Raw genomic sequence first — 25,243 nt, forward strand, 5'->3', positions numbered from 1 at the left:
GTAACTGCCTTGATTACACAATACTTTTCATTTGAGTAAAGCCTAAAGATTTCTCTTCCTTTGTCTCTGTAGAGCACTTTTATCAACAGACCTGCCCTAGGGATTTTACCTCCTGAGAACTTTGCAGATAAGCTGAAGGAATCTTTGTTATCAGTAAGTCTTGAAACATAGGTGGTAAGTTACCATGTTCTATGTTTGAGAAATGGGCATATCAAGGGATGCTGTGGATTTTAGTAGCGAACACCTGCCTTCTGCTGCAAGTCAATGAGATTGAACTTTTGTCCCTGATGTAACAGCTGAATATAAGAGGGTGATGGGTCTGCTCTGCACAGATACTTCCTCTTTCATTATGGATTCAAGAACTAATGAGAAAACACTGTCAATAACTTCTGTTCACTGTGCTTTCATAAGAGACAGTGGAGTAAGTGGCATCTATTTGTCTTAAACTGGAAGATCCTTGGGACTGAAACTGAGCTGAGCCCTCTCAGCTGCAGTTGCAGTTGGCTTTCCTCATGGAAGGCATGGCTGCTATCCCTTTACACTGAAGCTCCTGATATTAAGGACTGATCAGTGTTAAAGTGATGACACTTTGCACTATATTTGTGCTTAATATTTTGGAGTAATTTTTCTCTCTTCATTGACAGGTAGCTCCTAAGGGCCTGTCACAGGTGGTGACCATGTCTTGCGGATCCTGCTCCAATGAAAATGCCTTTAAAGCAATATTTATGTGGTACAGAGTGAGTAAAATATTAAGTTGGGGTTTTTTGTAGGATTTTGTAGACTTGAGTATTTATTCATCATCAGAACTGTTACTGTAAAATAAAGTAAGGCTTGAGGGTTCTATTGTTCATGATGTTGTTTATATTCAGCTTAGTATAAAATCTTCATTTAAAAGTTTTCATCTATGATTTCACTTTATATTGACAGAACTTTGGAAATTATGAAGAAAATAAGAAAAATACAGATTGCAATTGGTATGCAAGAACCACAGTCAGTGTCTCCATTGGCTCCAGTTGTTTTTTTGTGTTTTGATTTATTTTTTTTTACAGAACAAGGAGAGAGGCCATAATAACGTCACAAAAGAGGAACTGGAATCTTGCATGATTAACCAGGTAATATTTGTTCTTTACCACAAGTACAGATGTGTCACTGGCTTGGGCTTATAAAGGAAGATTGGAAGCAAAAGCTTCATGTTGTAAGGTGACCAAAGATTCATAAAACAGATGATAATTTTTTGTCCAAGTTTATCTATCTAAACATGAAGATTCTTGTTTGATCTAACTGTTGTAGTTCTCTTTGCTGTTGGGGGAGTTGTGTGGGGATGGATTTTAAGTAGGCAACTCATCCCTCTTTTGGGAACCAGGGTGCTTCAGCATCCAGTTACAAATATTGTAACCTGAACCTTGTAGCAGAGTATGTGTTACAGGACTAAAGGTGTAAATGGAAGGTGTGAGTGGTGATTATCTTCTCACTTGCATAAGAGAGAAGGAAGAGATTTTGTATTTTTAGAGGGGCCAGGGGGCTATCCCAGTCCTTTTATTCAATTCCAGATAGCATATAGTTTGCATATCTTGTGTCTAGGTTCCTTCTTATCCTTGGCACAGCAGCTTATCAGGAATGCATGGGGCAGCACCAGCCCCTCCTTGCAGAGCCCCCGATGCTACACCTGGGCATGGCCACTCTGTGCCCACATGCTTCTAGTTCCTCCAAAGAGAGGCTCATTGTACTGAATGTTCAGTCTGTATGTGAGCTCATGAGTGAAGCGATACACAGTGTAAATGGCCAAGCACTCATCAGTATTAATGATGCAATTTAGGAAGTCAGGCAGTTTTTAGGAGACAATCAATGTACTTTTTTAAATGGGTAAATATAATGATTCACTGTACCCAATGACTGAAGGGGAAACAGCTCAGCATGCAATGAGGGGCAACAGCTTGGACCCAGCCCTCCCGCAGTGCAGTGGCCACGGGCTGTGTCTGGCTGCAGCAGGGCCACCTGCCTGGCACTGCTCGCTGACCACTGCTCTGCTCTGCTTGCAGCCCCCCGGCTGCCCTGACTACGCCATGCTCTCCTTCATGGGCGGCTTCCACGGAAGGACCATGGGTAAGCAAAACACTGCAGCAACACCTCCCTTTCCCCTCAGCCCTGCAGTAAGCTGCCATCCCACTGCCATTTCTGAAAAGGGTTTTTTTCCTTAATCAGATGTTACCAGTGGAGAAGCTGTAGGGCTATTGAAGGTTTGCCTGGGAAACCCCACCGAGTACTGAAAGAGGGTATTTGAGTTACAGTGGGAATTAATTGTCTATTTTTTTAAAATTTATTTCCAGGTGGTCTTACTTTCATTCTGAATTCAAGGTTTCCTGTCTATTCTAGTAAAAAGCTAACTCTTGGGGTAAAGTACAATACACAAATGAGATGTCACCCATTTTTACCTTTATATATCGGCTCAATACCTGGTCTAAGCAGGTTACACAAGAGTGCTCTAATTCTGAGCTTTGCAAGCAGTTGTCTTTGGACAGGTGAAACCATCTGGGCAAACCATCTCATCTGTGTTCAGATTGACAACAATCAATCTTCTGGAACACTGCATGTGGAAAATGAGGCTTAAAAGCTAGAGCAATCCACTGAAGCTTGACTAAATCAAATTACCCACTATTTCAGAAAAAGAAGTAAAAATATGGAGCAGTTAAGAGAATTCTACAGTTCTGGTGTCAGACAATTTTTCACCTCTTGGTAGCTTTTTTCCTATATTGTTTGTAGACCAGGTATTAATTTAATTTTTGCTTTTCTGGCTTTAGGTTGCTTAGCTACAACTCACTCTAAAGCAATTCACAAGTTGGACATTCCATCGCTGGACTGGCCTATTGCTCCATTTCCAAGGCTAAAGTATCCTCTGGAAGACTTTGTGAAAGAGAATCAACAGGAAGAAGCCCGTTGTTTAGAGGAGGTAAAAAACTCTGGCAGCTTTCCTCTGGCAGCGTTTGGGTGTTTTTGTTTTGAAGTAACGAATAGCAGTAGTAGGATTAGCTGTTTTCACTAAAAGAATGTTTCAGGAATTGGAACAGCATGTGACTAACATAGCATTCACTGTTGTTGGTTAGAAGTTTGTCCCTGCCTTTCAAAAGAAAGAGGTCTTTCTCAAGAACTCCAGCTCTACATGCATGGTGCCAAAATGAAATTTCACATGCAGAACATTGCTACATCACAGACAACTTGTCTACTAGATCTTGCTAAGGCACTTGGGCTGAGGAAAAGTGGGCAGAACAGTGTCTAAGGGAGGCAAATAGTCTCCAGGCACTGGAACCATGGGGTTTGCTGCTGGTCTCACTGGAATCCAGGAGATGTCACTTGCAAGAGCTCACTCTTGAGTGCAGAATTACAGAATCCCAGAATCATCCAGGTTGGAAAGGACCTCAAGGATCATCAAGTCCAACCCTTGATCCACTTCCACCGTGGTTACCAGAGCATGGCACTGAGTGCCACATCCAGTCTCTTCTTAAAAACCTCCAGGGACAGAGAATCTACCACCTCCCTGGGCAGCCCATTCCAATGCCCTCTGCTGAGAATTTCTTTCTGGAAGTGTGAGTGCCAGCTCAGTGTGGCCTGTGACTGGAAATGGAGTAGTGCACAGTCTGTAGCACCATAACCAGAGAAAGAGGAGGGGGCTCTGGTGTGCTGAAGGGAGCACAGCAGCACTCTGGATGGTTGTGGGGTGCTGGATCCAACCAAACTCTTATTCAAACTGACAAACTTGAGAGAAAATGGGAAGGGTAGCAACTTGTGTTTGCTCCACAACAGGGTGGGAGTGGGGATTGTGATACAAAAATCAGTCTGCAGGCTTGAAGCTGTTCTTTAAAAAAACAAATTTAAAAGCCCAACACTTTCTTTGCAAATCTGAGGGTTGGTTTACTGGCATCCTTGGGAAACCATTGCTTTACACAGCCTACACAGGCTGTAAGGGGTATTTCAAGTACAAATGAGAGTATTAATGCAGCAACTAGCACTATAAAGTTAATTAAAACTTCTCTGTAAGCTCCTGATTAGCAGCAGGATTTCTGCAGTATTTAATCTGATTAATTTTCATGTATGTGAAGTGGATGGTTAGAAAAAGCAAATTTACCAGATTACCTTCTTTATTACACTAGCTGAGTTTTGGTTTTTGACACAAAATCTATTTACTTCTATATTGCCTAGATGGAGTAACAGCAATGGCATAGCAAGCTACAGTGGCTTGCGATGTCTATGAAATGTTTAAGTTCTGTTTCTGAGCTTTCATTTTTCTGTGAGGAAGTGTGCAAATGTCCTGAAAGAAAAATGTGCCATAAATGTTTGATTTCCAGGTGGAAGACCTGATTGTGAAGTACAGGAAAAAGAAGAAGATTGTGGCTGGAATTATTGTAGAACCAATACAGTCAGAGGGTGGGGACAATCATGCTTCAGATGACTTCTTCAGAAAGCTACGAGATATTGCCAGAAAGGTAATGAAATATTTCACTCTTCACTCAGTGTTAGCTAAATATGCACATACTTGTTGGTGTATCCCCTGTCCCAGGCACTTTGAGCTTCACAGGCCTCCCTAGTAGCAACTGGGGTAGTTATGTACATGTGTACACCCCTTGTCAGTACAGTATTTCTCTTGCATTTGCTGCACATTTAGTGGTTTCCTTACTGCAATAAATTTTCTTCTAATACCTGAGATAGAAATTACTCCAATTCATTAACAGTGCATTTTGCAGTAATGTTCTCTAAATCATAATGCCTATTTACTGAGGGAGTTGAAACCATTTCAGAAGAGGTATGTTTGAAAAAGTAATTATTTGTTGACACACTTGTTTTTAATTGCAAAAAAAATGGATACACAAATTAAGTTGCAATAAAACAATGAAAAGGACAGATGTCTTGATATTTGGAATGTGAAGTTACCTGTTTAGAAGTGATGACTCTTAATAAGACCTACTCCTTTTTCACCCTCAGAGCATTTGTGCTTAGAGAAGAACACAGGTGATGTTTGAAAAATTCTTTTCTCCCATAAGAAAGCAGCTTTCCCTATTGTTAACAGCTGCTCATGCCAGGGTGATACAGTGAACATGATGGAAGTTTGCCTTGTCTAAAACAAGATGCTGACAAAAGTATTTGCCAATAATTTTTAAATAGAATATGATTATATAGCTTGATCTCCCTGTCCCAAAGTTTCAACAAATAATCTTTTACATAAAAAGACATGTTTACAGCTAAAATTAGTGGCTCTTTTGGCAGACTCATCTGAAGTCAGCTCTTCGGGGGCATTTTAGCCCCTGGACCAAACAGATCATTTTGCTGGTATTGTCTTTGTCCCATAAATGTCTGACTCAGATCAGAAGCAGAGACTTCTTTTTTAAAACAAACAAAAGTCCTAGAAGTGATGCTTTGCTTCCCTTGGAGGCTTCGAAAATGCTACCCAGGCTCCTAGCTGATGTTTTCAGGTATCCTTTAGAAATGTTCAAGACTATATAAAAACATGTACTTTATTTGTGAATTTAGGTGGAAAATATTTTTCTAGTACCTTTCTGGAAAAAAACCCGAATTTGTAAAATCTAACGCACAGTGGGTTGCACTGCTATGGGGGAATGTTGCATGTACCTGGCTTGTATTTACCAGTTCACTAAGGGAAGTATTTTTTGTTTGGATGTGTGCACTCACATTCCTTGTTCTTTGATCTCTCTGCAGCATGGCTGTGCGTTCTTGGTGGATGAGGTGCAGACAGGAGGTGGCTGCACAGGAAAATTCTGGGCACATGAACACTGGGGCCTGGATGACCCAGCTGATGTGGTAACGTTCAGTAAGAAGATGATGACAGGAGGATTTTTCTCCAAAGAAGAGTTCAGGCCAAATGCTGTAAGATTTTCAGTGAAACATGAATTCTGTGCTAGTTGGCCCATTCATGAATAATGGAAGAGATAAGATTTCCTCCAGTAATGCAGATTTGGCTAACTGGAGCTGCTCTTTCATACATACTTTGTGCTTACAGAAAAGTTGTCACTTCTTCACTTTGATTCCAGTTGCTGTCAGTCACAAAGGTCATAAATGTGCTGGGCGGGAGTGAAGAACTGGGTTTATCCTAATGAACCAACTCTCAGTATAAAATCCAACCACAAACTGTCACCTTTTTTCTGTAGGGAAACTTGGTGTCTTCAGAGCTTGTGTGTCAGCATTATGATTCTGTCTGAAAAATGTCTTCATTGCACTAATGACATTTTAGATGTAATAAATGAAAAAAAATTAGAGTTAAGGGGGAAAACATAAAGCCTGAATGTAAAACCCGTATAGATAAGGCCAACTTCCATGTCATCCATAGCTATGTTTCAGTGAGATGTCAGAGCAGCAAGACAGAATGTGCTCTACTTGGAGCATAAAGTAGTTGCCTTTTGTTTCTACTCAGCTGGATAGCTGTTACTTTGCTCTTACAAGAAAAAGGGGGTTGCTGAGGTTAGTGCATGCTTTTTCATACACCAGATGTTTGCATTACCAGTTTAGTAGCTTGCTTGTCTTTATTATGGTGATTTGCCTGCTAATATGTTCCACAACTCTCTTTCCACCTTTTCCCAAGCCCTTTCGGATTTTTAATACCTGGCTTGGAGACCCATCCAAGAACCTGATGCTTGCTGAGGTCATTAAGGTTATTAAAACAGAAGACCTTCTAAACAATGCAACCCACGCTGGGAAGGCACTACTGACCGGGCTGTTGGATTTACAGGTAAACATCTAGAAAGATTATTCATAAGGAGGAGAAACTTGCTGATCATGTAGGATCTGACATCATCCAGTTTAAACACTTGGATTAAGGAACTCCAGCTGAGAACTAAACCATAATTATAACTTGCTGGTTTAGATACTTCAATACAAGCCTGAATAACTGTGTCCCATTTTGAACTGAAGTAAACTTTAACTGTCTTCAGGATGCTGGTTTGATATAGCTTCATTCAAAATTAATAGTGAACCCAAAGATATCTGAAGGTATGAACTGCAGCTAGTGAAATTTAAATTATTTTGCTAGAAGTCTCTGTTATCACAAGAAACTAGCATTTCCTTGTCCCCAAAGCTCTTTTTAAAAGAAAATGCCTTCATATTTTGTTAAGAGTTTGGTTGGGCTGTTAAAACAAGAAAACTGTAACTTTCCTGCCTTGACTAAGGGCAATCCCTTCACAGCTTCAGCTGTGGTGTCCCAGATGAGAAGGAATATCAGCCAGGCATTAAAAGGCAGGCTTGGAAATGCTTACTTCTCAAAAGGCAGTTTGTGTGCCAGTAGCACTGGGTAAGCCCAAACAGTCTGCTCTCTTCACAATTTCAAAGCATAGCAGGCAGGAGACTACAAAAAAAATTATCATCATACTTTAGACAACCAAGTACAACTACTGCTATCCAAAAAAAGGTTATTCTTATAAAAGATGGAGATTGCAGCTGGTAGTAAGTAAAGCAGTTAACACTAGCAAGGTTGTCTTTATGCAGCATGAACTGGTTTCTAGCCCCATTCCAGGTAATTTATGCTCAGGTTTTCCCAGAGTGCATTTTATATGTAATGTACTTTATGCTCACTTCAGGAGGCTCCAAGTAAGATTTCACTTGACTCAGCTCTGGGGTGCAAATTCATTCTTGCTTCCTTCTCAGATGTTTATTTCCTTTGCAAGGAGAGAACCTGCCTTCTCAGCTGTTCAGCACGTTGTCAGGAAGGGGCAAAGGGGACTCAAGGTTGCTCAGAAATCCAGCAGGTGCAGCTCCACCAGCAGGGAGGAGGCACAGGGGCTTCCATGTGGCAGAAGACCCAGCAGGGCAGAGCAGAGCTTGCCACTAGGTGCCTTCTGTTGCAGCAGCTGCCATGCATCCTGCCTCACCTCTTTTTGCAGGCTCGTTATCCCCACCTTATCAGCAGAGTGAGAGGAAGAGGAACATTCTGTTCGTTTGACACTCCAAATGATGCGACTAGAAACAAGTTAATTACAATAGCCAGAAACAAAGGTAAGAATGTTTGTGTGTGGATTAGCTTCAAATGACAAACAGTCATATGTAAGCATATGTAATGCTTTACATTGCCCCTTTTTGTGTGGTCTATGTGTACTACAGTATCAGAGTACAGAAGTGAAATAATGAGCAAAGCTGTATTTAGACTGTTCTGGAGATACTTGTATTTTCAGAGACATCAGACCAGTCCATTCCAAGGTGTATGCATTTACTTTTCTCTAGAGGTCCAGTATTTCTGGAAGAGATCTATATAAGGCATAAGTTTTTGTGATATCACTTTCCTATTCCTCTGCAGTAACGTTAGGTGCACCTAGGGATAGCTTACTTCTAGAAATTGATCAGGAAAATTAGATCAAAGTTAACAGTTAAAAAGTTCCCAGGTAACACTGGGAGAAAAAATGATGTATTTCATGGAATACCTAATTATGAAATATAATGACTTGCCTACAATGACTGGAAATGACTGAAAAGTCTGTCCTCTTCTCATTTTAGGTGTTGTGCTGGGAGGCTGTGGTGACAGATCAATTCGCTTTCGTCCAACGCTGATCTTCAAGGATCATCATGCACACCTCTTTCTGAACATTTTCAGTGACATCTTAGCAAACTTCAAGTAAAAAGGAGTTCCCTCACACTGAACAGCTGATTATGAAATTAGTTTGCATTAATTCATGTCTTCTCTACTTACAAGATTAGTGTAAAGTCATAAACTAAAGTTTGTGTTCTGTCTGTAATCCTGCCCAAGGCAAGCTGCTCCATGCAAATTCAACCCAGGCAGAGCATTGGTACCAGCAGGTTCATGCTGCTGTCCCACACTGTGCATTGGTAGAAGCTATGGCCCTCCATCTTCTGGCTTGGGTTCTTTAATTGCAGAGTCCTCTCTACATGCATGGTCCTGACTATCTGGTTGTCCAAATATAAACTGGTACAGCCCCTGTTCACAGGTAATCCCAGTAGATAGATATACTCTTGCATCTAGAGACAGCAACATGTATGGCACGACACTCAAGAGCCACACGCCTGCCATACAGAAAGTGCCATTCTTTCATGGTAGCTTGAAAATAAGAGGAGTTTCAAGGAAAGCTCTGCTTTCCAACACTGCCAACTACGGTATTTTTAGAGAATAATTTCCAGCTTCATCTCCCTGAATACAGACATCTGCCACTCCCACTGGATTAAGAACCATCAGCTATACATTCCCAGGCTCCAGCCTGCTCATACTGCTTCAGAGGCACTAGTGCACTCAGCCACACGTGCAGCACTGTATGTGGAACTGATGTACTTTTTTTCCTCATCCTGGATTTTAACACTTTTGACTTCTCTTACAATCAGACTTGTACAATGAAAACTATACCCTTAAGTATGTAATTTTACAAATCTTACTAAATCATGTGAAGCACATTATTTCAATCTTTCAGCAACCTAGAATGATTTGAGATTATTTTACCATTTTCCCCTAACACTGTAGCCATGAATTTATCTATTAAGGCTCTACATGACTACTTGAGATATTTTGTACAACTACAGCAGAACTGCTTGACCTTAGCTGTTACCTGACATCAGAAACACTACAGTGAAGGCCTAGTCCTAATTGCACATTTATAATGCAAAGTAATTCTATTTTAGTTCTACTAGTTAAGTCTTAGTCATTTATACTTCAGAGATCTTTTAGTAAGCCACAGCATCAGAAAGTGCCAACAGTTCGTTAATTTGTTTCCCTTAGAGAATTGTTTTGGGTGTCTCTTTACTATGTACTCTACTGTTTGCTTGAGGCTGACTTGAACTGGGTCTCCTGCCCTTTTTTCCTTGGCTACCAAGAATCTGGATTTTGTTTATAAAGTTTAACTCTATTGTGCACCAAAAAACAGGGACCACAGTGGACTTTCCTGTTGCCCTATTAGGATCTGACCACAGTTTTAAAGTACCCAGTAAGAGAGCAGTTAAAAGATTTACGTGTTTATTAAAACCACCAAAATGTACAAGTTCTCTTACCTGCTTTGAGAAGTGTTAATCATGGTTTGTCCATTTTGTTTTCTGAATGCTGGTACTGGGAAACTCAAGTACACTCAATTCTAGCTTAAAAAGAGATTTCTGGAAACCTCTGCAGAAACCAGTATTCTGATACCATCTGGTCCAAATCTGAGCAGGTTTTTGAACAGAGGTTGTAGAAATCTAGAGGAAGGACTGGTGAATTGGTGTTGAAGAAAAACCTCATTGTCATCACTGTCCTCATAAGCCTATTATCAACAAGTGGAAAGTCACAACAAGAACTGTATTTTACAGCATTTTGAGAATTAGTCTGTTCAACATATCAGTGCAGTAGTTTTAGTAAATGTCTCTAGCAAGTCTTGTACTTTTACAGAAGCAAAGGTCCAGTATTACCACATGGTCACTTTTATTATGAATACTCTAGATGTTTTTATAATTTTTACTGACACTCAGTAACTGTAATTGTGTACATGTTGATGAAATCATGTTAGAGAGTACATAGAAAGCACTGCAGCTGAAGCATATAAAGTTAATATTGTTTACAGCATACTGTGGACAGTGCCAAATAAATGTTTAAACAAATACTTAACTACACTTCATGGTGTAACTAGTAACTGTACACAGATTCATTAAAAATGACATCTCATGTAATCAATATTCTTAAATAAAATATTTATAATTGAACTTCTCCATGGATTTTTATTTTACACCTAGTACAAACTGAATCATTAGTAGCCATGAATCATTAGTAGGCAGTTAAGCCTCCAAAAAACATGCTCCATGCATAGTCTGCGGTACCTCATTGCCATGATGTTTAAATGCAGGTACATTTTTCTTTCTCTTTCGATAATTATCTACCAGCCAAAATTTAACATAAGGGACACAAATAAATATTTGTTCAACACAAATAAATTAGGGTTGGCCTGTGCACTTAAACAGCAGCTTTACTTACCTGCATCTGCCAATCCATCAAGAAACCCGAGGAAGAAACAGGGAAAAGAACACTTCAGAGATGTCAGCTGGTGAGGGTCAGTTTATTTGCCATTACAAATGAAGTAACAGCTAGAAGAGCTGTGTAAGGAGTTCACTTTCTCCTGACAATTAAAAAGAAAGCTCTACAAGTTATAAGTGACCAGGTTTTCCTTTTTTGGAAAACTTAAAACCTGCCCCTCATTCCTGCTGAGGATGAGGAAACACACTAACACCACAGAATTTAATACTGCCCTTCAGGGACACAGGTTCTTAAGTGATCAGCCCTACAAATTCAACAGAATACACAGTAGATACATTGTCACCCTTTAGGTGTCTTACCTCTTCCTTTTCATTTCAGGTAAAGCCCAGACTGGGGCAGTAGGGAGCAGACAGGCTACTTGGCAACAGAGTTCTGGATACTGAAATATGCTCAAATCAGTAAACACAACAGTACAGACCACTTGCTTCCCAGACTATAGTAATCTTCACATAAGACTGCTTAATTAAAACACTCTTAAGATAATTTTTGGTAATATTTACTGGCTTTTTTTTCAACTCAAGTGTTACAGCATTGATTAAATGTCATTCATACATACAAGACAAACGTAAACATGAATATATGCAAATACAGACAAGCAGTTCCAAATTCTCACGTGCTCACTGGGATCCAAACTCAACAAAGGATCCCTGACTGTCCCTGTAACTTGCAGCATCATAGTTTAGGTATATTTCTCCTTTATTTTGATGGGAAAGCAATTTCTATGGGAGGCTACTGACATGCTGCCCAGCCTTAACTCACCCTGACAGCTTAACTGCCAATGTGTCCTGCAACCCACATCCCTTTTTTGCCCAGTGAAGTTCACATCCTGGAAGGCATTGCCAAGAGATCCCTCCAGGATTGCTCTTCACAGCTATTTTGATTTAATTAATGCATGAGCCTGTGTCGCTCTGGCATCCAGCATTATTTACCATACATACTTATGAGACAAAACTAAGTTTCGAGACACTTCTCAGCCAACCTCAGGCTCACTAAAAGAAATGATGAATCTGTAGTGAAGATGCTCTGGCAGAGTTACTGCATTTCACATCAAGAGTTTTTCCTGTTTCAAAACAATCTAAGAACAATCTAAGCTGAAAGAACCTGGGTCTGCATCAGTAATTCAGTGTCCTTCCACATGTTGGAAGCAGGACAGTTTAAACTGAGAACTGCTGGTAACAGTGCACTATGCACACACTGTAACCAGCACGGAAGAGATGCTGCTCACACTGCACACCTAGACAACCTGCAGAGACATTTCTTCCAGACGACTGTTCTTCACCATTTCTACTTTCTACACTGAGTGCACTCACCACCAGGCTTTGTGTAGGAAAATGACAGAAGTGTGTCAGTTTGGTAAACTATTTAAACCTCACAGAACAGTAAACATGATGAACGTGCAGCAAGGAAAGTCACTGGAAATCACCTGTTTTGTGACTCAATTTCTCCAAATATTTGAGCAAACTTCTGTCTATCTACAATCTGGCCAAACCTAATCGTAAAATATAAAATATCTGTAGTATTATAGCGTTTGAACTGGAGAAGTAGCTCCCCCTTGCTATCTCCAACTTCATCCAAAGTCATCACTGTCTCCAAGGGACAGTAAATGTCATTCCGTCTTCCCCAGAATGTCAAGTGGGCCACTCTGACAGTGTGGCTGTTTTCACTTAAGTAGATGAATCCAATAATGCGTCTGAAAAAGTAGCTCATACCATACAACATTGCACCAGCAAAGAGGGTAACACCAGTGGTATACAAAAGGACATTCTGAGAAACTTGATCTTGCAGATAGAGGTGGTAGATGGGAGGCAGCATAACCAGGGTGGTAGCAGTCTGTAACAGCTTCAGTCGGGACAGCACCCTGCAGTACTTAATCCCAGGAAACCTGTAGACCAGTTTGAACTCTTCTTTTTTCTCATTCCCTGCCTTCTGTGGGACCACAGCAGCAGGGGTGGGATGGTACAGACACACAGATGGCTTTTGCTGTCTCACAAGACAATTAACACCACTAACTTGCCAGTTTTGTGGCTGCAAACACTTCCATGTACCAAAAGAACTGAGTGTGTGAGAATCCTCCTTTTTCCATGACCTTGTCCAGAACTTGTTTTGTTGACATCTCCCAAAAGACGGTGCCATGTAGAAGCTAGTCCTAATTCTGCAGAGCATTGCCTATAAGTAAATATTCCCACCAATCATCGTTTGATTCTTCTTTGCAACCAAATGACATTTAGCTCAGCAGTTATTCCTTAGGCACCTGAAGACAGCCCACAATAAGCCTCCCCACCCCATCTCGCTGTAACCCTGCATATAAAACCAGTGCTATGTTACACCAGTATTTGTGTGTGCCCACCTCCCGCTACCCACTGAAAACACCAATACCACGGGCTGCTTCTAAGCAAAGTGGGTAAGAGAACCTGTGGCTGCCGGCCAGTAAATCAGCAGCGTGTTAAATAGCAATGCCAGGGAAAAAAAGAAAACGTGGACTAAGCAGCATAAAGCGGAGGAGGAGCAGGGGTGACACCGAAGGAGGGACCAGACGTTAGGGAGGTGCGGGACAACAGATACACGTAAGACAGGGAACAAACAGCACTCCTGCCCTCCCGATCCGCGCACACGTGGCGTTCGTCCCCCCACAAGGACGCGTCATTCGCGGACAGCAGCGCTCCCAGCCTCAGGCCAGGGGAGCTCCCGGAGCTGCCTCCCGCGGTGCCCATCGGCAGAGCCCCCGGGGTGCCCCCTGCCCGGCCCCGCCGCCAGCACCCACCCGAGAGCTCCCCAGGGCCGTGACGCTGCCCCGAGGACCGTTGGGCGCCGCGCGTGCTCCTGCCCTGGGCAGCGCCGTGGCCGTTGGGCTCCGCGTGCCGGCGCCTCACACTCCTCCCTGAGGCGGCCGCACCCCCCCCCCCCGCCCAGACGCGCTGCCGGAAGGGAAAGATGGAACAACCGGTGTCACGGCGGAATCACCGCACCCCTCCCCGGGGGCAGAGCCTCCTCGAACCCCCTCGGACCCCTTCTTCCCCCGCTCACCATCGCCTCAGCTCCGCCGTTCTGGAGAGCGGCTGCGCCACAACCTCCAACCGCCGCGTGCGTCGTCACGAGGGGGCGGTGCCTCCCCTTTCCCAGCGTGCCCCGCGGTGGGGGCGCGTGGCCTCCGTCACGTGCTCTGTCGCCCGCTATGGCGCCGCCGCAGCCCGGCGCTCTCTGCCTCTTCGATGTGGACGGAACCATCACCGCCCCGCGGCAGGCGAGTCCCGGCGGGCAGGGGCAGGGACGGGGATAGGGTTAGGGTTAGGGTTAGGGACGGGGGCCGCCTGCCTTTGCTCTCCCTTGCGCCATGCCGGGGTGCAGGCTGGGCTGTCCGGCGCGCAGCTGCGGGCTCCCCGCGGGCTGGGCTCCTGGCCCGGGAGTGGTTGGTGCTGTCAGCCCGAGCTCTGGCCTCAGGCTGCTGTTCGAGGGCTGTAGCCCCGAGGGGACAGAATGAAGCTGTTTGGGCTCCTGCATTCGTCTCCGTGGTGCTTGGCGTGCCAGCTTACTTTGCCGTTTAAAGCAAAACCAGTCCGGTTTTGTTTTGTTTTGTTTTTTTCTTAACGCTCTGCACAGGTTTGTAGGTTTTTAGTGATTACTGCGAAATAGAGATGCGGGTCTGGTGATAAAAATACTGACAAATCTAAGTCTTTTTATTTTGGAACCCAGAAAATCACGGCAGAGATGGCTGCGTTTCTGCAGCAATTGCGTCAGAAGGTGAAAGTTGGAGTCGTGGGTGGTTCAGATTTTGAAAAGATTAAGGAACAGCTTGGCGATGACGGTGAGGATAGTGCCTGAGGCAATTCCTTACACTGATTTGCTTATAAGGAAGTTGTGAAGGTTAAATGGAGGTTAAACCCTTTTCGTTCTTCTTCCTTCTAACACTTTCCACCTGTGTGGTCTTGCACTCAATGCAGAGCTGTTACAGGCATTTAGAAACCACACTCTGTGCTCGCATTTTACAGCTCTTATAGTGTCTTGTTCATAAAATCATAGAATCATATTAGCACATTATCTATCATATGTTATATTATTGTATTATTAAACGATAGAGAGTAATGGTGAAACCCTGATTTTGTGACAGTAGTTCAGGGCAATTTGATCTTGTCTTTTTAAATATAAGGATGTTTAAATGAAAGCAAGTTAAATTATATATTATCTTCTAAAAACAGAATTATGTGCCTATCATACATGTGTGCAGGCTGCTCATCCATGAAGCATCTGACTTGAAGTGTGGGATTACAATGCAGAGATGAGCTTTTGCTTTAGTCCTTTGGGAGAGATTTCCTTTTCTATACCAAAGGCTATCTTGAATGCTCTTTACTTAATTGGAGCCACTGATGCCCTTCTGTTAATGCCCAAATGAAACATTCAGAATTTGTTTGGCTTACAGATGGATTATAGTAATCCATATCATCCTGCATTGTAGTAAGATGGTCACAACCCAGGACATCTATTCAAGATTAGTTAAGAGAAAACAAACCTGAAATAGTAGGATTTGATTTGTTCCCCAGCCCATCTCAGTGCTAGGGTTTTGTAATAAGTGGTGTTCAGTCACTCCTTGCATTTATTGCAAAGAGATGTTTGCAGGAAAAGAAGAGCCCCTAAGCAAAAATGTGGGTAACTGAACTGAAAGACTTGATGTGATTTGAGGGATATAATAGTGTTGGGGAGAAATGAGTGTGATTTTGATCTTGTGCTCAACGTTGCGCTGTTGAATCTTTCATGGTTTATGATCTAATATTTGCTATGTATTAGCCTATTTTATGTGTGCAATAATTCTTCTTTAAATACACAGGGGAAATTATAACTTACTGTCTTCTTGTTTGATTGTAGTGGTTGAAAGATTTGACTATGTTTTTCCAGAAAATGGTCTTGTAGCTTACAAAGATGGGAAATTACTGAGCAGGCAGGTAAGTGTGAAATTTCCTTTAACATGAAAGAGGTAAGATCTTGCTTTGTTGATAGAGTACAGTCCTCTATACTCATCCTTCCAACTAAGGCCAAAGTTGCTGCTATTTTCACATGTTATTTCTGTAACAGATCATTCATCTGGCACTCTGATTGATGTAATGACAATCTACACCTTTGGAGTATTCTCAGCCCCGAGGGCTGTTGAGGTCTGGAGTGTCTTATCGAATAAGAACAGTGAAAATCACAACCCAGCCTTTCTTTCCCTCAGTTTATCTGTAGGGCATGTTTCTTGTAGCTGCTTTGTAGTATTAATTTAGAGTGCACATTCTTACGTGTTCCATATCAGCTAGAAGGTAAATACTCTAAATGAACATAAACGTGCAGCTGATTATAGAGACCTCAATCACCTTCATCAGTTCAACATGAGTAACGGAGGTGAAAAATTGAAGAGATCCAGGCTGAAGTTGCTGACTGGAGCAGGATTTTCCAATTTCCTGCTCTAACAATCTGTTTCTTCACACTTGGCTACAGCACATGTAAGCTGCAACTTTTTGTTGAGGTCTGCTCTCTTTGTCCCACTTTATTTCCTTCTAAAGTAAGAAGTGGTAGGGAGCATATTAAAGGAGAGTTTGGTGTTAAGGTTTGAAAAACACAAATTAATCAAAAAGAAAAACCAGATGCTTTAGATAGGACCATGTGTGCATCAACTGAGAGTTATTATTGAAGGCATGTTTCTTTGTGGTATGAACCATGCCTGATTATCCAATGTTTGTGTTTTCCATGTGACTTGTTTTTAGAAGCTCAAATTCTGGACCCCTGGTTGAATGGTATTTATTTTGTTAGAACATTCAGGGTCACCTGGGTGAGGACATACTTCAAGATCTAATCAACTACTGCCTGAGTTATATTGCAAAGATTAAACTCCCAAAGAAAAGGTATGTCCATACACATGTCTCAGTGTCACCATATTCTTCATGTTATAGTGGTGAGCATAAATATGTAAAGCAGTGTGCTCAGCAAAAAAATGAATTTGTGGTTTAGGAGCACTGTGCATGAAATAGAGCTTAAGCATTTTTGTTTAGGAGGGAAGGTGAGGCTGGCTAGAGACACTGCCAGGATTGCTTGAAATTTTGCCACTTCACCCCAAAGCTGACAAGACTGGCCTCTCAGGGTCTGAGAATTGCATTGACACAATGCTCCAGTCATACTGGAGCAAATCAAAACAAAATCATACTTTTAAAAGTCAGTAAGGATGATGTTGGGGTTTCCAGATTTCAGTATATTTCAAATGGACTTGATGATGCCAGAGGTATTGGTTTTTATTGCCAGAGGCATTGTTTTTTATGCATACAATGAGAGACTGAAGGAGACATCTGATTCCATTGTCTCCAGAAAGTTCTTTATGATCAATTTTTCATTTCTTTTGTGTCTCATTAATCAATTATTTTTCAGGGGCACTTTCATTGAGTTTCGAAATGGGATGTTAAATGTGTCCCCTATTGGAAGAAGCTGCAGCCAGGAAGAACGAATTGAGTTCTATGAACTTGATAAAGTGAGTTACAACTCTTGAAAAATATCAAGTTCTTCTGGGAGAGGCAGGTTATGATGTTAAAAAGCTTTTATAGTCTGTGAAATCTTTTTCATTTTAATCCTTTCCATGTGGTTTAACTAACTTCTTAGTTCAGACTTCAGGAAATACACAAGGTATATTTTTTTTCAAATCCTTAAAGCCATTCCTTTTCTTTTTAACTCATTAAAAACTTTAAAAGCAGAATTCAAAAGCTGAGGTCAAACTATTCACCTCATATTTGCCTTTGTACACAGCTAAACGTGTGAGGATGAAAGGAATCTGAGCCTGATATCAGAGTTCTGTTCCCTGCTACACCATAACCACTGTTTCTGACCTAATACAGAAACTGAAATCTAATGCCTCAGAAGCAGTTCTTTGCCTGTGACTCAGTTAATGGATGCTGAAAGAAATCTAAGCCTAAGGCATTCTGAAAATACCCTTTTTGGAGTATCAGACCAGTACCAGTTTTGAGACTCCCGTGCCTCAAATCTCATTTCTAAAGCTTTACCAGGAGTTCAATAGAATACTTGCATGCTTCCCTGGTATTCTAAGATTTTGAAATAGAAAAGCAAGTATCATAGCATCTATGTGAAGTTTTTCTCTTATTTTCTACAAATTGGTAGCAGATTAAAGTGGAAAGATTCTCTGCATGCCTTCAGTGAGGAAAAAACAGCTGTATTACACTAGTCCTGGTACTCAGACCCTTGGATATTTTCGGGGTGATTTTTTTGTGTTACCCTTGTTGATGAATTTTAACACAGCATGTAACTGATGTTTGGTTTGGTTTTGTTTTTTCTTTTAAACAGAAAGAACATATAAGAGAGAAATTTGTAGCTGATTTACGAAGAGAATTTGCAGGAAAAGGCCTCACATTTTCTATAGGTATCATATTTAAAATAATTTAAAACAATTTAATTTAAATTTCACTGAATTCATATCCTCTTACAGATATGACATCTGATCTCATTTGTATGACAGTTATCTCTGGGGGTGGCTGCAAGCATTGCATGCAGGACAGCCTCTTCTTCCTCTTAGGCTTTCACTTGGTACATTTTAATTAAAATCCATCAAAGAGAACTCATTGTCATCAGTTCATTGTCTTTTAATGTCAGTCGTGTGACTGATTCTGCTCATTTTGAAACATACTACCTGCATGTTTAGTCAGAGTTGTTGCTGTCAATCAATTTTGATGAGAAATACATCAGTACCCTGTTCCAGTAGTCCTTGGTTCTTCAGTTCTGTAGCTGCATTGTGTGGGAGGAAGGAGAGGAAATAAAAATCCAAAAGCAAGTGCAAGCTTGAAGAGAAAACTGATAAGGGGGAACTAATTCTCCATGCGTTTTTTCTTTTTTCCCCTCTTCCCAAATGTATTGCCATATGATTATTTTTCAGTTATAAAAAATATATGGTTTCCATTACTGTGGTAATAAACACTAAGGCAGAAAGGAACTGCCAATATAGGTCTCCTAAAGCATGTTGTAAATACCTTTTACACACCTGCTTCAACTGGGAACTGTGCTTTTATTCATGCTTTTATTCATTGGTAAAATCCAAGGGTTTTGGAACTGGAACAATATTATCCTTTTAGGTTGTGTTGCACTGATTTCCTCCTTTTTCAGTTCAGAAAGCTTAGAAAGTCTCTTCTCTAAGACTTTACAGCTCTACATACACAGATGGCTATACTAATTCGTGTTGTTTCTTTCTAAAAATGAAAAGATTAAATGTAAATTTTAAAAAGGTTCAGTGAGAGCAGTCAGTGTTTGGCAACATGCTAAGACTTTCATATTTGTTTAATGGGTAAATAATTGTAAATCACAATAGTTACCATATAAAACACTTTTAAGACTTTACCCCAGCACCTCAGCATTTCTGTGACTACTGCAGTGTTTCCTCAAAAAAAATCTTTAGTTTTTCCTCACTCTCCCCTCAGAAATGTGTTCTTATAATAAAACAAAGTTTGCTTCTGTCCTAGGTGGCCAGATAAGCTTCGATGTGTTCCCAGATGGCTGGGATAAGAGGTACTGCTTGGGAATCATTGCTAATGATGGATACAAGACTATTTATTTCTTTGGAGATAAGACAATGCCAGTGAGTATATTGTTTTGTAGCTACATTTCAGAGCTGCTGCTTTAAGCCACAAGCACTGTAGGTTCCAACCAACTACTTTATGCCTGACAAGAATTTAGTCAGAGTATGTGTCCACAGTTAATTGGCTGTGCAGTATGGTCAGCATAATGCTGGGAGATGGCTATGAGCAGAGATTTTTCTTCTGCAGTGAACACAGTGTTCTTGGCTGACTTAATACTGCAATATGTTTTTAAATTGAACTTCTATAATTTCGTTAAAACCCTAGGTGACATGGCTATATAAAACTGATTGTCCTGTTTGATTGCTGTAGATAGTTGCTTTTTGTTGGCTGGTGATTATTACACATATTTATTTTCCATTTAATTTAATGCTGTTCCTTTGCTATCCACTCCACCCTGTCTTTACACTGAGGAGCTGAAATTAAATATAATCCCTGTCCCTAGTCATTGGGGAGAGGCAAACAGCTCCACAGGGGGATTCAGATGCTTTTGAAAATACTGAGCAGAGACCCACCTAGAGCTAGTGAAAGCAACAGTAAACACAAGGACTTGGATGAAATAAAGGCTGTCTGACAACATTAGGTTAAGTTTTATAAGAAAAGGCTTAGTTCTGTAAGAATTTAGATTTACAGACTCTATATGACTTTTATAAACTTTTAAAAGGCCCCATTTTATAAGAAAAAGACAATAAAAGGGGTTTTTTGTGTGTAATGCACCAAGCTGCAGCTTTCAGGGTTCTCTGCCCATGCAGGTGGTAGTGCTGGTGTCCCCTGAGCCAGATGTGAAGGGGCTTTTCAGTGCTCAGGTGATCAGAACTCAGTTACAAATGTCACATTAGACCAGTAGGTAGGAATAAGGTACTGCATGAGGGGAGGATTAATAGTGTTAATGATTTAACTAGAAGGAAAAGAAATTGTTGGAAGGAAGAGGGCAAATAAGTAAGTTACAAATCCTGTGTGTACACTGTTCTGTAAAAAGCTTTGCACCTTAGTAAGTAAGCATTTTGAGAAGTCAATACTGGATTGCTATACCAAACCAGAAACATGGCTGAACTTACACTGAGTCTCTTACTTTTTCATTACCAATCCCAATCTGCAGGTCAGGAAGTTCTTACCCAAGTGTTTATGGCGGTCAGCACAAGTTTCAGCATAGGAGTGTTGTAAGCACATGATGTAAAACCTCAAAATCATGGTTTGCTGGTTTTTAGCCTTCTGGAAGACATCTCAGACATGACTATGTTACATCCCTTCTTTTCCATAATTTTCTTTATGTGTCCCTGTCTTACCCCCAAGGCTATGATTACACATTAAGCTAAGTAATATTAAGTCCTTGGATGCTGGTTTCCTTTTCCTTTTTTTTTTTACAGGGAGGGAATGACTATGAAATTTTCACAGACTCCAGAACACAAGGTCACACTGTCACATCCCCACAGGATACAAGGAGAATCTGTGAAGATCTGTTTTTTAAATAAGAGACTTTTAGAATTTACACTTAAAAACAGTTAAGACAGCTTCATTCTGTATTGTTCATGGTAATTGGACACTCATTACAGAAGGGAAGCTGCAACTTACAGGATGAATATTTTAGAGGGGTTTTTTTTAATCCTAACTTATGTTATAAAGACTAATTACAAGGCAGTTGAGATTATCTTTTAAAAAGGGAAGATGAGTAAAAGAGACAGATTTTATTTTTTTCTGGAAGTGGAAAGGCAGAACTGAAGCAGAATTCCCTGACCTCACACATGTTCCAGATGTGTTGAGCCAACCACCACTGGAAAGGCCAGACTGGTGCTAAAATTACCTCCTCAGTGCAGTTGTGCTTATGCACAGTACAGTTCATGTTACCTACACTTTCTGCAGACTGTTTTTAAATCTAAAACAAATTAAAAAAAGAAATTAATTAAAACAATTTAAGCATAGTAGCAAAATATATTTGTCATTAATTACATTTCTTATTTTCCTGGTAAGACATTAAGAGTAGATGAGATCTTTAGTATTAAGGAAAAGGACCTAAACTATGTTCCTATCAAAATTTAATTTGAAGCATGACAATCAGAGTAACTGCTAATATTGCTTTTCTCACTGGCATAAGGAAAGTAATCTTCTGTATGAACAGTGTAATTCAGTAAAGGAAAATAAAATTGTTTTATCGTGAAGAATTACTATTTTCATTTGTCATTTTGGTCAATAAAGTATGCAAAGCAGACCTGTTGTATGCTGCCTGTCTGTACAAAGAAATTATTTATTTGAATCTTTCCAAGTTTATATGATACTTACACATTAAAAAAGGGGAGAGTACCAGTGCAAGCCAAAATCCCCAAAAGGACTGACAAAAAAAGGAGAGGAAGCTGGTCTCCTCATTTATCAGAACTACCTAACACCCTTCTCCATAGGAAAATTCAAACTCAGCTGCTTTAATGGGAGCTGAATTTGGGCCAGAAGTGTCTGCCTTGCAGGGAGGCTCTTTTAATAGCTGCTGCTTTATGTACACACATACACAGTGTATCTCATTATTTGGTTACTTAGTGCCTGGTTGTTTCCTGTATTTGCAGAAAGTTACCTATGCAACACATCCTGTGCAGGACCCAAAACCAGATTTGTTTTCAGCCTCAAATATAACCATCTCTGCACATACCTGTATGTGTTCAGATCCTAAAAGTCAGCATGCTGTCAGTCTGGTGCAGCCACTGCTAATAGTACCAGCAGGGTGGAAGCCAACAGCCTGTATCTGTGGGAGAAGTGACAGAATGCAAAACAAAGCAACCCCCCAATGCTGAGTCCCTTGTTCCCAAGTGACTTTAAACAAGGCAGCATCCTTCCTGCTTTCAGCAGGCCCTGCCTGGGTTCTTCCCCCGAAGCCAGGCTAAAGCTTTACTGAAAAGTTTTTGGATGCTGGCTGCTCTGTCTTAGGAACCCCTTCTGAAATGTTATGGCCTTCCTCCAAGTTTCAGCTGGAAGGAGTAGGCTATCTTACACCTCCCATTACCCCATGCTATATTTTAGTATAAACAATAGCTAAATTAAATCCATAATGAAAATAAGTGTATTCAGAGGTAATAGTATATATTGTATGCTAACCTATTAAGCAGCTAGAAAACTTGCTAAATTACTACTTAATCTGGTAATACCAGTCAGGTAATACTACAGCACTTTTCAAAAAACCTTTAAATGTCACCATACAGGTATCAATATGCAGGCATCTGCATTCTCCTCTCTCTTTACTGCTAATCATTAACACTGACTATGCACAGAGCAGACTGAAGGCACATCAGGGCAGGATGATGGTCACATTTATTGTGAAGGAAGCAGTGTGTCACACCCCAACAAGCTGGATAGTGTTAAACCCATCACAACCAAGTCTCATGATTAATAAAAAATAAAATCCCAGAACTCTAGACTGGTCATTACCATGCACTGTAGTGTAATACAGGTACAACTAAGGTAAAACAAGCCATGGCAATGGTTACTGACCTTGTATCTGCTCTCCACTGAGCAGACCTCAGAACAGATCATTTGCTGGGAAAAAGTCTAAGATGTTCCAGAACAGCCAGCACATATTGATAAAACTGCCAATAGGCAACTGAAGTTTTACTGTCTCACAACTAACAGCAGAGTATCATATCAGGGTTTTTTGGTTTGTTTTTTTTTAAAATTTTTTTATTTGCAAAGTCAATAAAAATCCACTGTTAGGAACATAACAGAGAAAAATGCTTCATTTGAAAAAATGTGGAAGTAGTAACAGAACTAATTTAGTTACACTACATGGAATCTTGCAGGCAGAGGAGTTGGGGCAAGGGTGACCATATCACATCCTACCAAGCAAGTTTTCTGGGGAAAGAGCTGCAGAATCTACTTCACAGAGACAGCTGAGCCTATTAAGTAACTCATGCAGTATTTCATACACAGTCACCCGAACAGCATGGAACTTGCTTTTCAGAAGTACAGCAATTCTGCCTGCCCAGTGAAATACTGTGGCAGACATTCAGCTATATGCAATGATGAAGGTGATCTTCAGCTTTGTCTAAATTCAGAGGCTATGAAGTATCTGCTACTCTACAGCTTTCTACCACTTACCTTGAAGCAATTTTTTAAAATTTTGGTTTGATTTTTTGTTTGGTCAGGGTTGTTTTTTTTAATACTGGCCTATAAACTATGTTGCTGATCAACCAACAAGGCACGTAAGTAAATTCACAAGCAAGGCTTATTTAAAACCACAATATTCCACACATAAGCATTTGCAAATGGTGCATTTGAAGGGCACCCAGCCTTGCCCATCGGAGTGTAACCTCCAGATGGAGATTTTCCACCTGGCAGAAGCTGCTGTGTTTGTGAACTTCCTTCCATGAGGAAAAGAACTGCAGCAATGAACATCTCTCTCTCTCTTTCTCAAGCCAAGGCATCCAGGCACTGCTACCAGCTGTAAGTGTAACTCCAGCCCCTACAGAAGGGCATCTCAAGGGAACACAGTGCTCAGGCACTTCTAGAGCCTCAGAGTAGTGCCTCTGCTAAGGCTGTCTGCACTAGAAAAGCTCTTCTTCAAACCTCTCCTTGATTCCCCTGGGCATTTACTGGGATTAGTTCATATGATAAAAGAAAAACCAAACCTCCCCCCCTCCACCAAGCACACAAAATAGGTCTCTTCAAAATACCTTTTTTTGTAAACACATTACGCTAGATTTTTATCATTAGTATTTGAATTCTTTTTTTTTCCAGGCCAGCTATAAAAACTGTGATTTTGGCCTGCTTCTGCTTTATGAAGAGTGCAGTATTTCCTCCTGCACAACAGATAGAATATTCTTAGGACAGGTCCCCTGCAGCAATGGCCATGCAGGCAGTGGCTCTGCTCCCTCCAGAACACCTCAGGAGCTGACAACGTGCCCTGACCAGGTCTCGTGCTTGGTTCCAGGAGCCAGGTGGGTGATCACCACCTCCACTGCCTGAAGCTTCTCATTCTTTGGAGGGATGGTGCACATCTTGTAGGTGACCTCGTCGCCTGCCACAGGAACGTACTCGCCTTCGATACTGTGGAGGGGAAGCTTCAGTTAATCCTAAGTGACATAAACACTCTTACTCTTTTGCAGTTTATTTAAATTTCCATCATAATGATAAGATATTTCAGGATTTTTTAAAGAGCCCATCAGCCAAAGCTTGAGGTTTACTGTCTTGTAGCAAAATCCCATTAAAACATTATAAACAGAACCACCACCACAAGACAAACAAACAAACCTAATAAGCTTCCACACTTTAATATGCCTTAAAAAAATAATTAACTGAGTGTGACTTAAGACAACAGTCCTGTGAACCATGAAACTACTTCTTACTTGCTAGCAGCACTAGAGGGCAGGACTGGCACTGTTTGGAGGTTGTTTTTTTAAATTATAGGAAACTGATGGGTTTTTTAAAAATTTTTTTCCTCATCTCACATTTTTTAAGCTTTTTTTTGCCCCCCCCCCCTTTTTTTTTTATAGGATTGTATGATGCCAGCCATTGATACTACATTCAGGTTGCTCCACCATAACACTGTTCATCTGAGATACAAAATTAAAAAAAGGAAAAAAAAAAAAAAGACCCCAAGTAAGACAAAAAAGGGCTGTCACCTTCTGTCCAGATCTACGTACTGATGAAAGAGAGCTGCCAACAATAACAGCCTTCCTCACTT

The 25,243-nt window shown here is 40.9% G+C and overlaps 4 protein-coding genes across 9 annotated transcripts in view; 2 read left to right on the forward strand and 2 right to left on the reverse strand.

The window, feature by feature from the left end:
• ABAT (4-aminobutyrate aminotransferase) overlaps positions 1-10,665 on the forward strand; it is a 47,287-nt gene extending 36,622 nt beyond the window's left edge. For both annotated transcript variants that reach the window (XM_030459713.1, XM_030459714.1), the window contains 10 exons: positions 73-153; positions 645-737; positions 1,050-1,112; positions 2,040-2,103; positions 2,799-2,947; positions 4,341-4,478; positions 5,707-5,874; positions 6,587-6,733; positions 7,881-7,992; positions 8,488-10,665. In XM_030459713.1, the coding sequence (XP_030315573.1) occupies positions 73-153; positions 645-737; positions 1,050-1,112; positions 2,040-2,103; positions 2,799-2,947; positions 4,341-4,478; positions 5,707-5,874; positions 6,587-6,733; positions 7,881-7,992; positions 8,488-8,609 (1,137 nt within the window). In that variant the 3' untranslated portion in view covers positions 8,610-10,665. The remainder of the gene's footprint in view (positions 1-72; positions 154-644; positions 738-1,049; positions 1,113-2,039; positions 2,104-2,798; positions 2,948-4,340; positions 4,479-5,706; positions 5,875-6,586; positions 6,734-7,880; positions 7,993-8,487) is intronic.
• A 331-nt stretch (positions 10,666-10,996) lies between these two features.
• TMEM186 (transmembrane protein 186) lies at positions 10,997-14,098 on the reverse strand. The gene is made up of 2 exons (XM_030459661.1): positions 14,018-14,098; positions 10,997-13,159 (listed from the first exon to the last, which is right to left on the reverse strand). The coding sequence occupies exons 1-2, from the start codon at positions 14,018-14,020 to the stop codon at positions 12,413-12,415; spliced, it is 750 nt and encodes a 249-aa protein (XP_030315521.1). The 5' UTR covers positions 14,021-14,098; the 3' UTR covers positions 10,997-12,412.
• PMM2 (phosphomannomutase 2) lies at positions 13,812-21,790 on the forward strand. 4 transcript variants are annotated; one of them, XM_030459659.1, is made up of 8 exons: positions 14,104-14,234; positions 14,684-14,795; positions 15,851-15,927; positions 16,772-16,863; positions 17,381-17,480; positions 18,305-18,380; positions 19,471-19,586; positions 20,952-21,790. In XM_030459659.1, exons 1-8 carry the CDS (start codon positions 14,166-14,168, stop codon positions 21,054-21,056), a joined length of 747 nt encoding a protein of 248 aa, XP_030315519.1. In that variant the 5' UTR covers positions 14,104-14,165; the 3' UTR covers positions 21,057-21,790. The 4 variants fall into 4 exon arrangements, with proteins under 4 accessions (XP_030315518.1, XP_030315517.1, XP_030315519.1 ...); XM_030459660.1 differs by having other exon boundaries at positions 15,881-15,927; XM_030459658.1 differs by lacking the exon at positions 14,684-14,795 and having other exon boundaries at positions 13,812-14,234; positions 15,881-15,927.
• Positions 21,791-22,857: 1,067 nt separating this feature from the next.
• CARHSP1 (calcium regulated heat stable protein 1) overlaps positions 22,858-25,243 on the reverse strand; it is a 29,889-nt gene continuing 27,503 nt past the window's right edge. For both annotated transcript variants that reach the window (XM_030460141.1, XM_030460140.1), the window contains exon 4: positions 22,858-24,606. In XM_030460141.1, coding sequence (XP_030316001.1) covers positions 24,444-24,606 — 163 coding nt within the window. In that variant the 3' untranslated portion in view covers positions 22,858-24,443. The remainder of the gene's footprint in view (positions 24,607-25,243) is intronic.

The sequence above is a fragment of the Calypte anna genome, chromosome 14 (genome assembly GCF_003957555.1).
Source record: "Calypte anna isolate BGI_N300 chromosome 14, bCalAnn1_v1.p, whole genome shotgun sequence".
In the NCBI taxonomy this organism is placed as follows: Eukaryota; Metazoa; Chordata; class Aves; order Apodiformes; family Trochilidae; genus Calypte; species Calypte anna.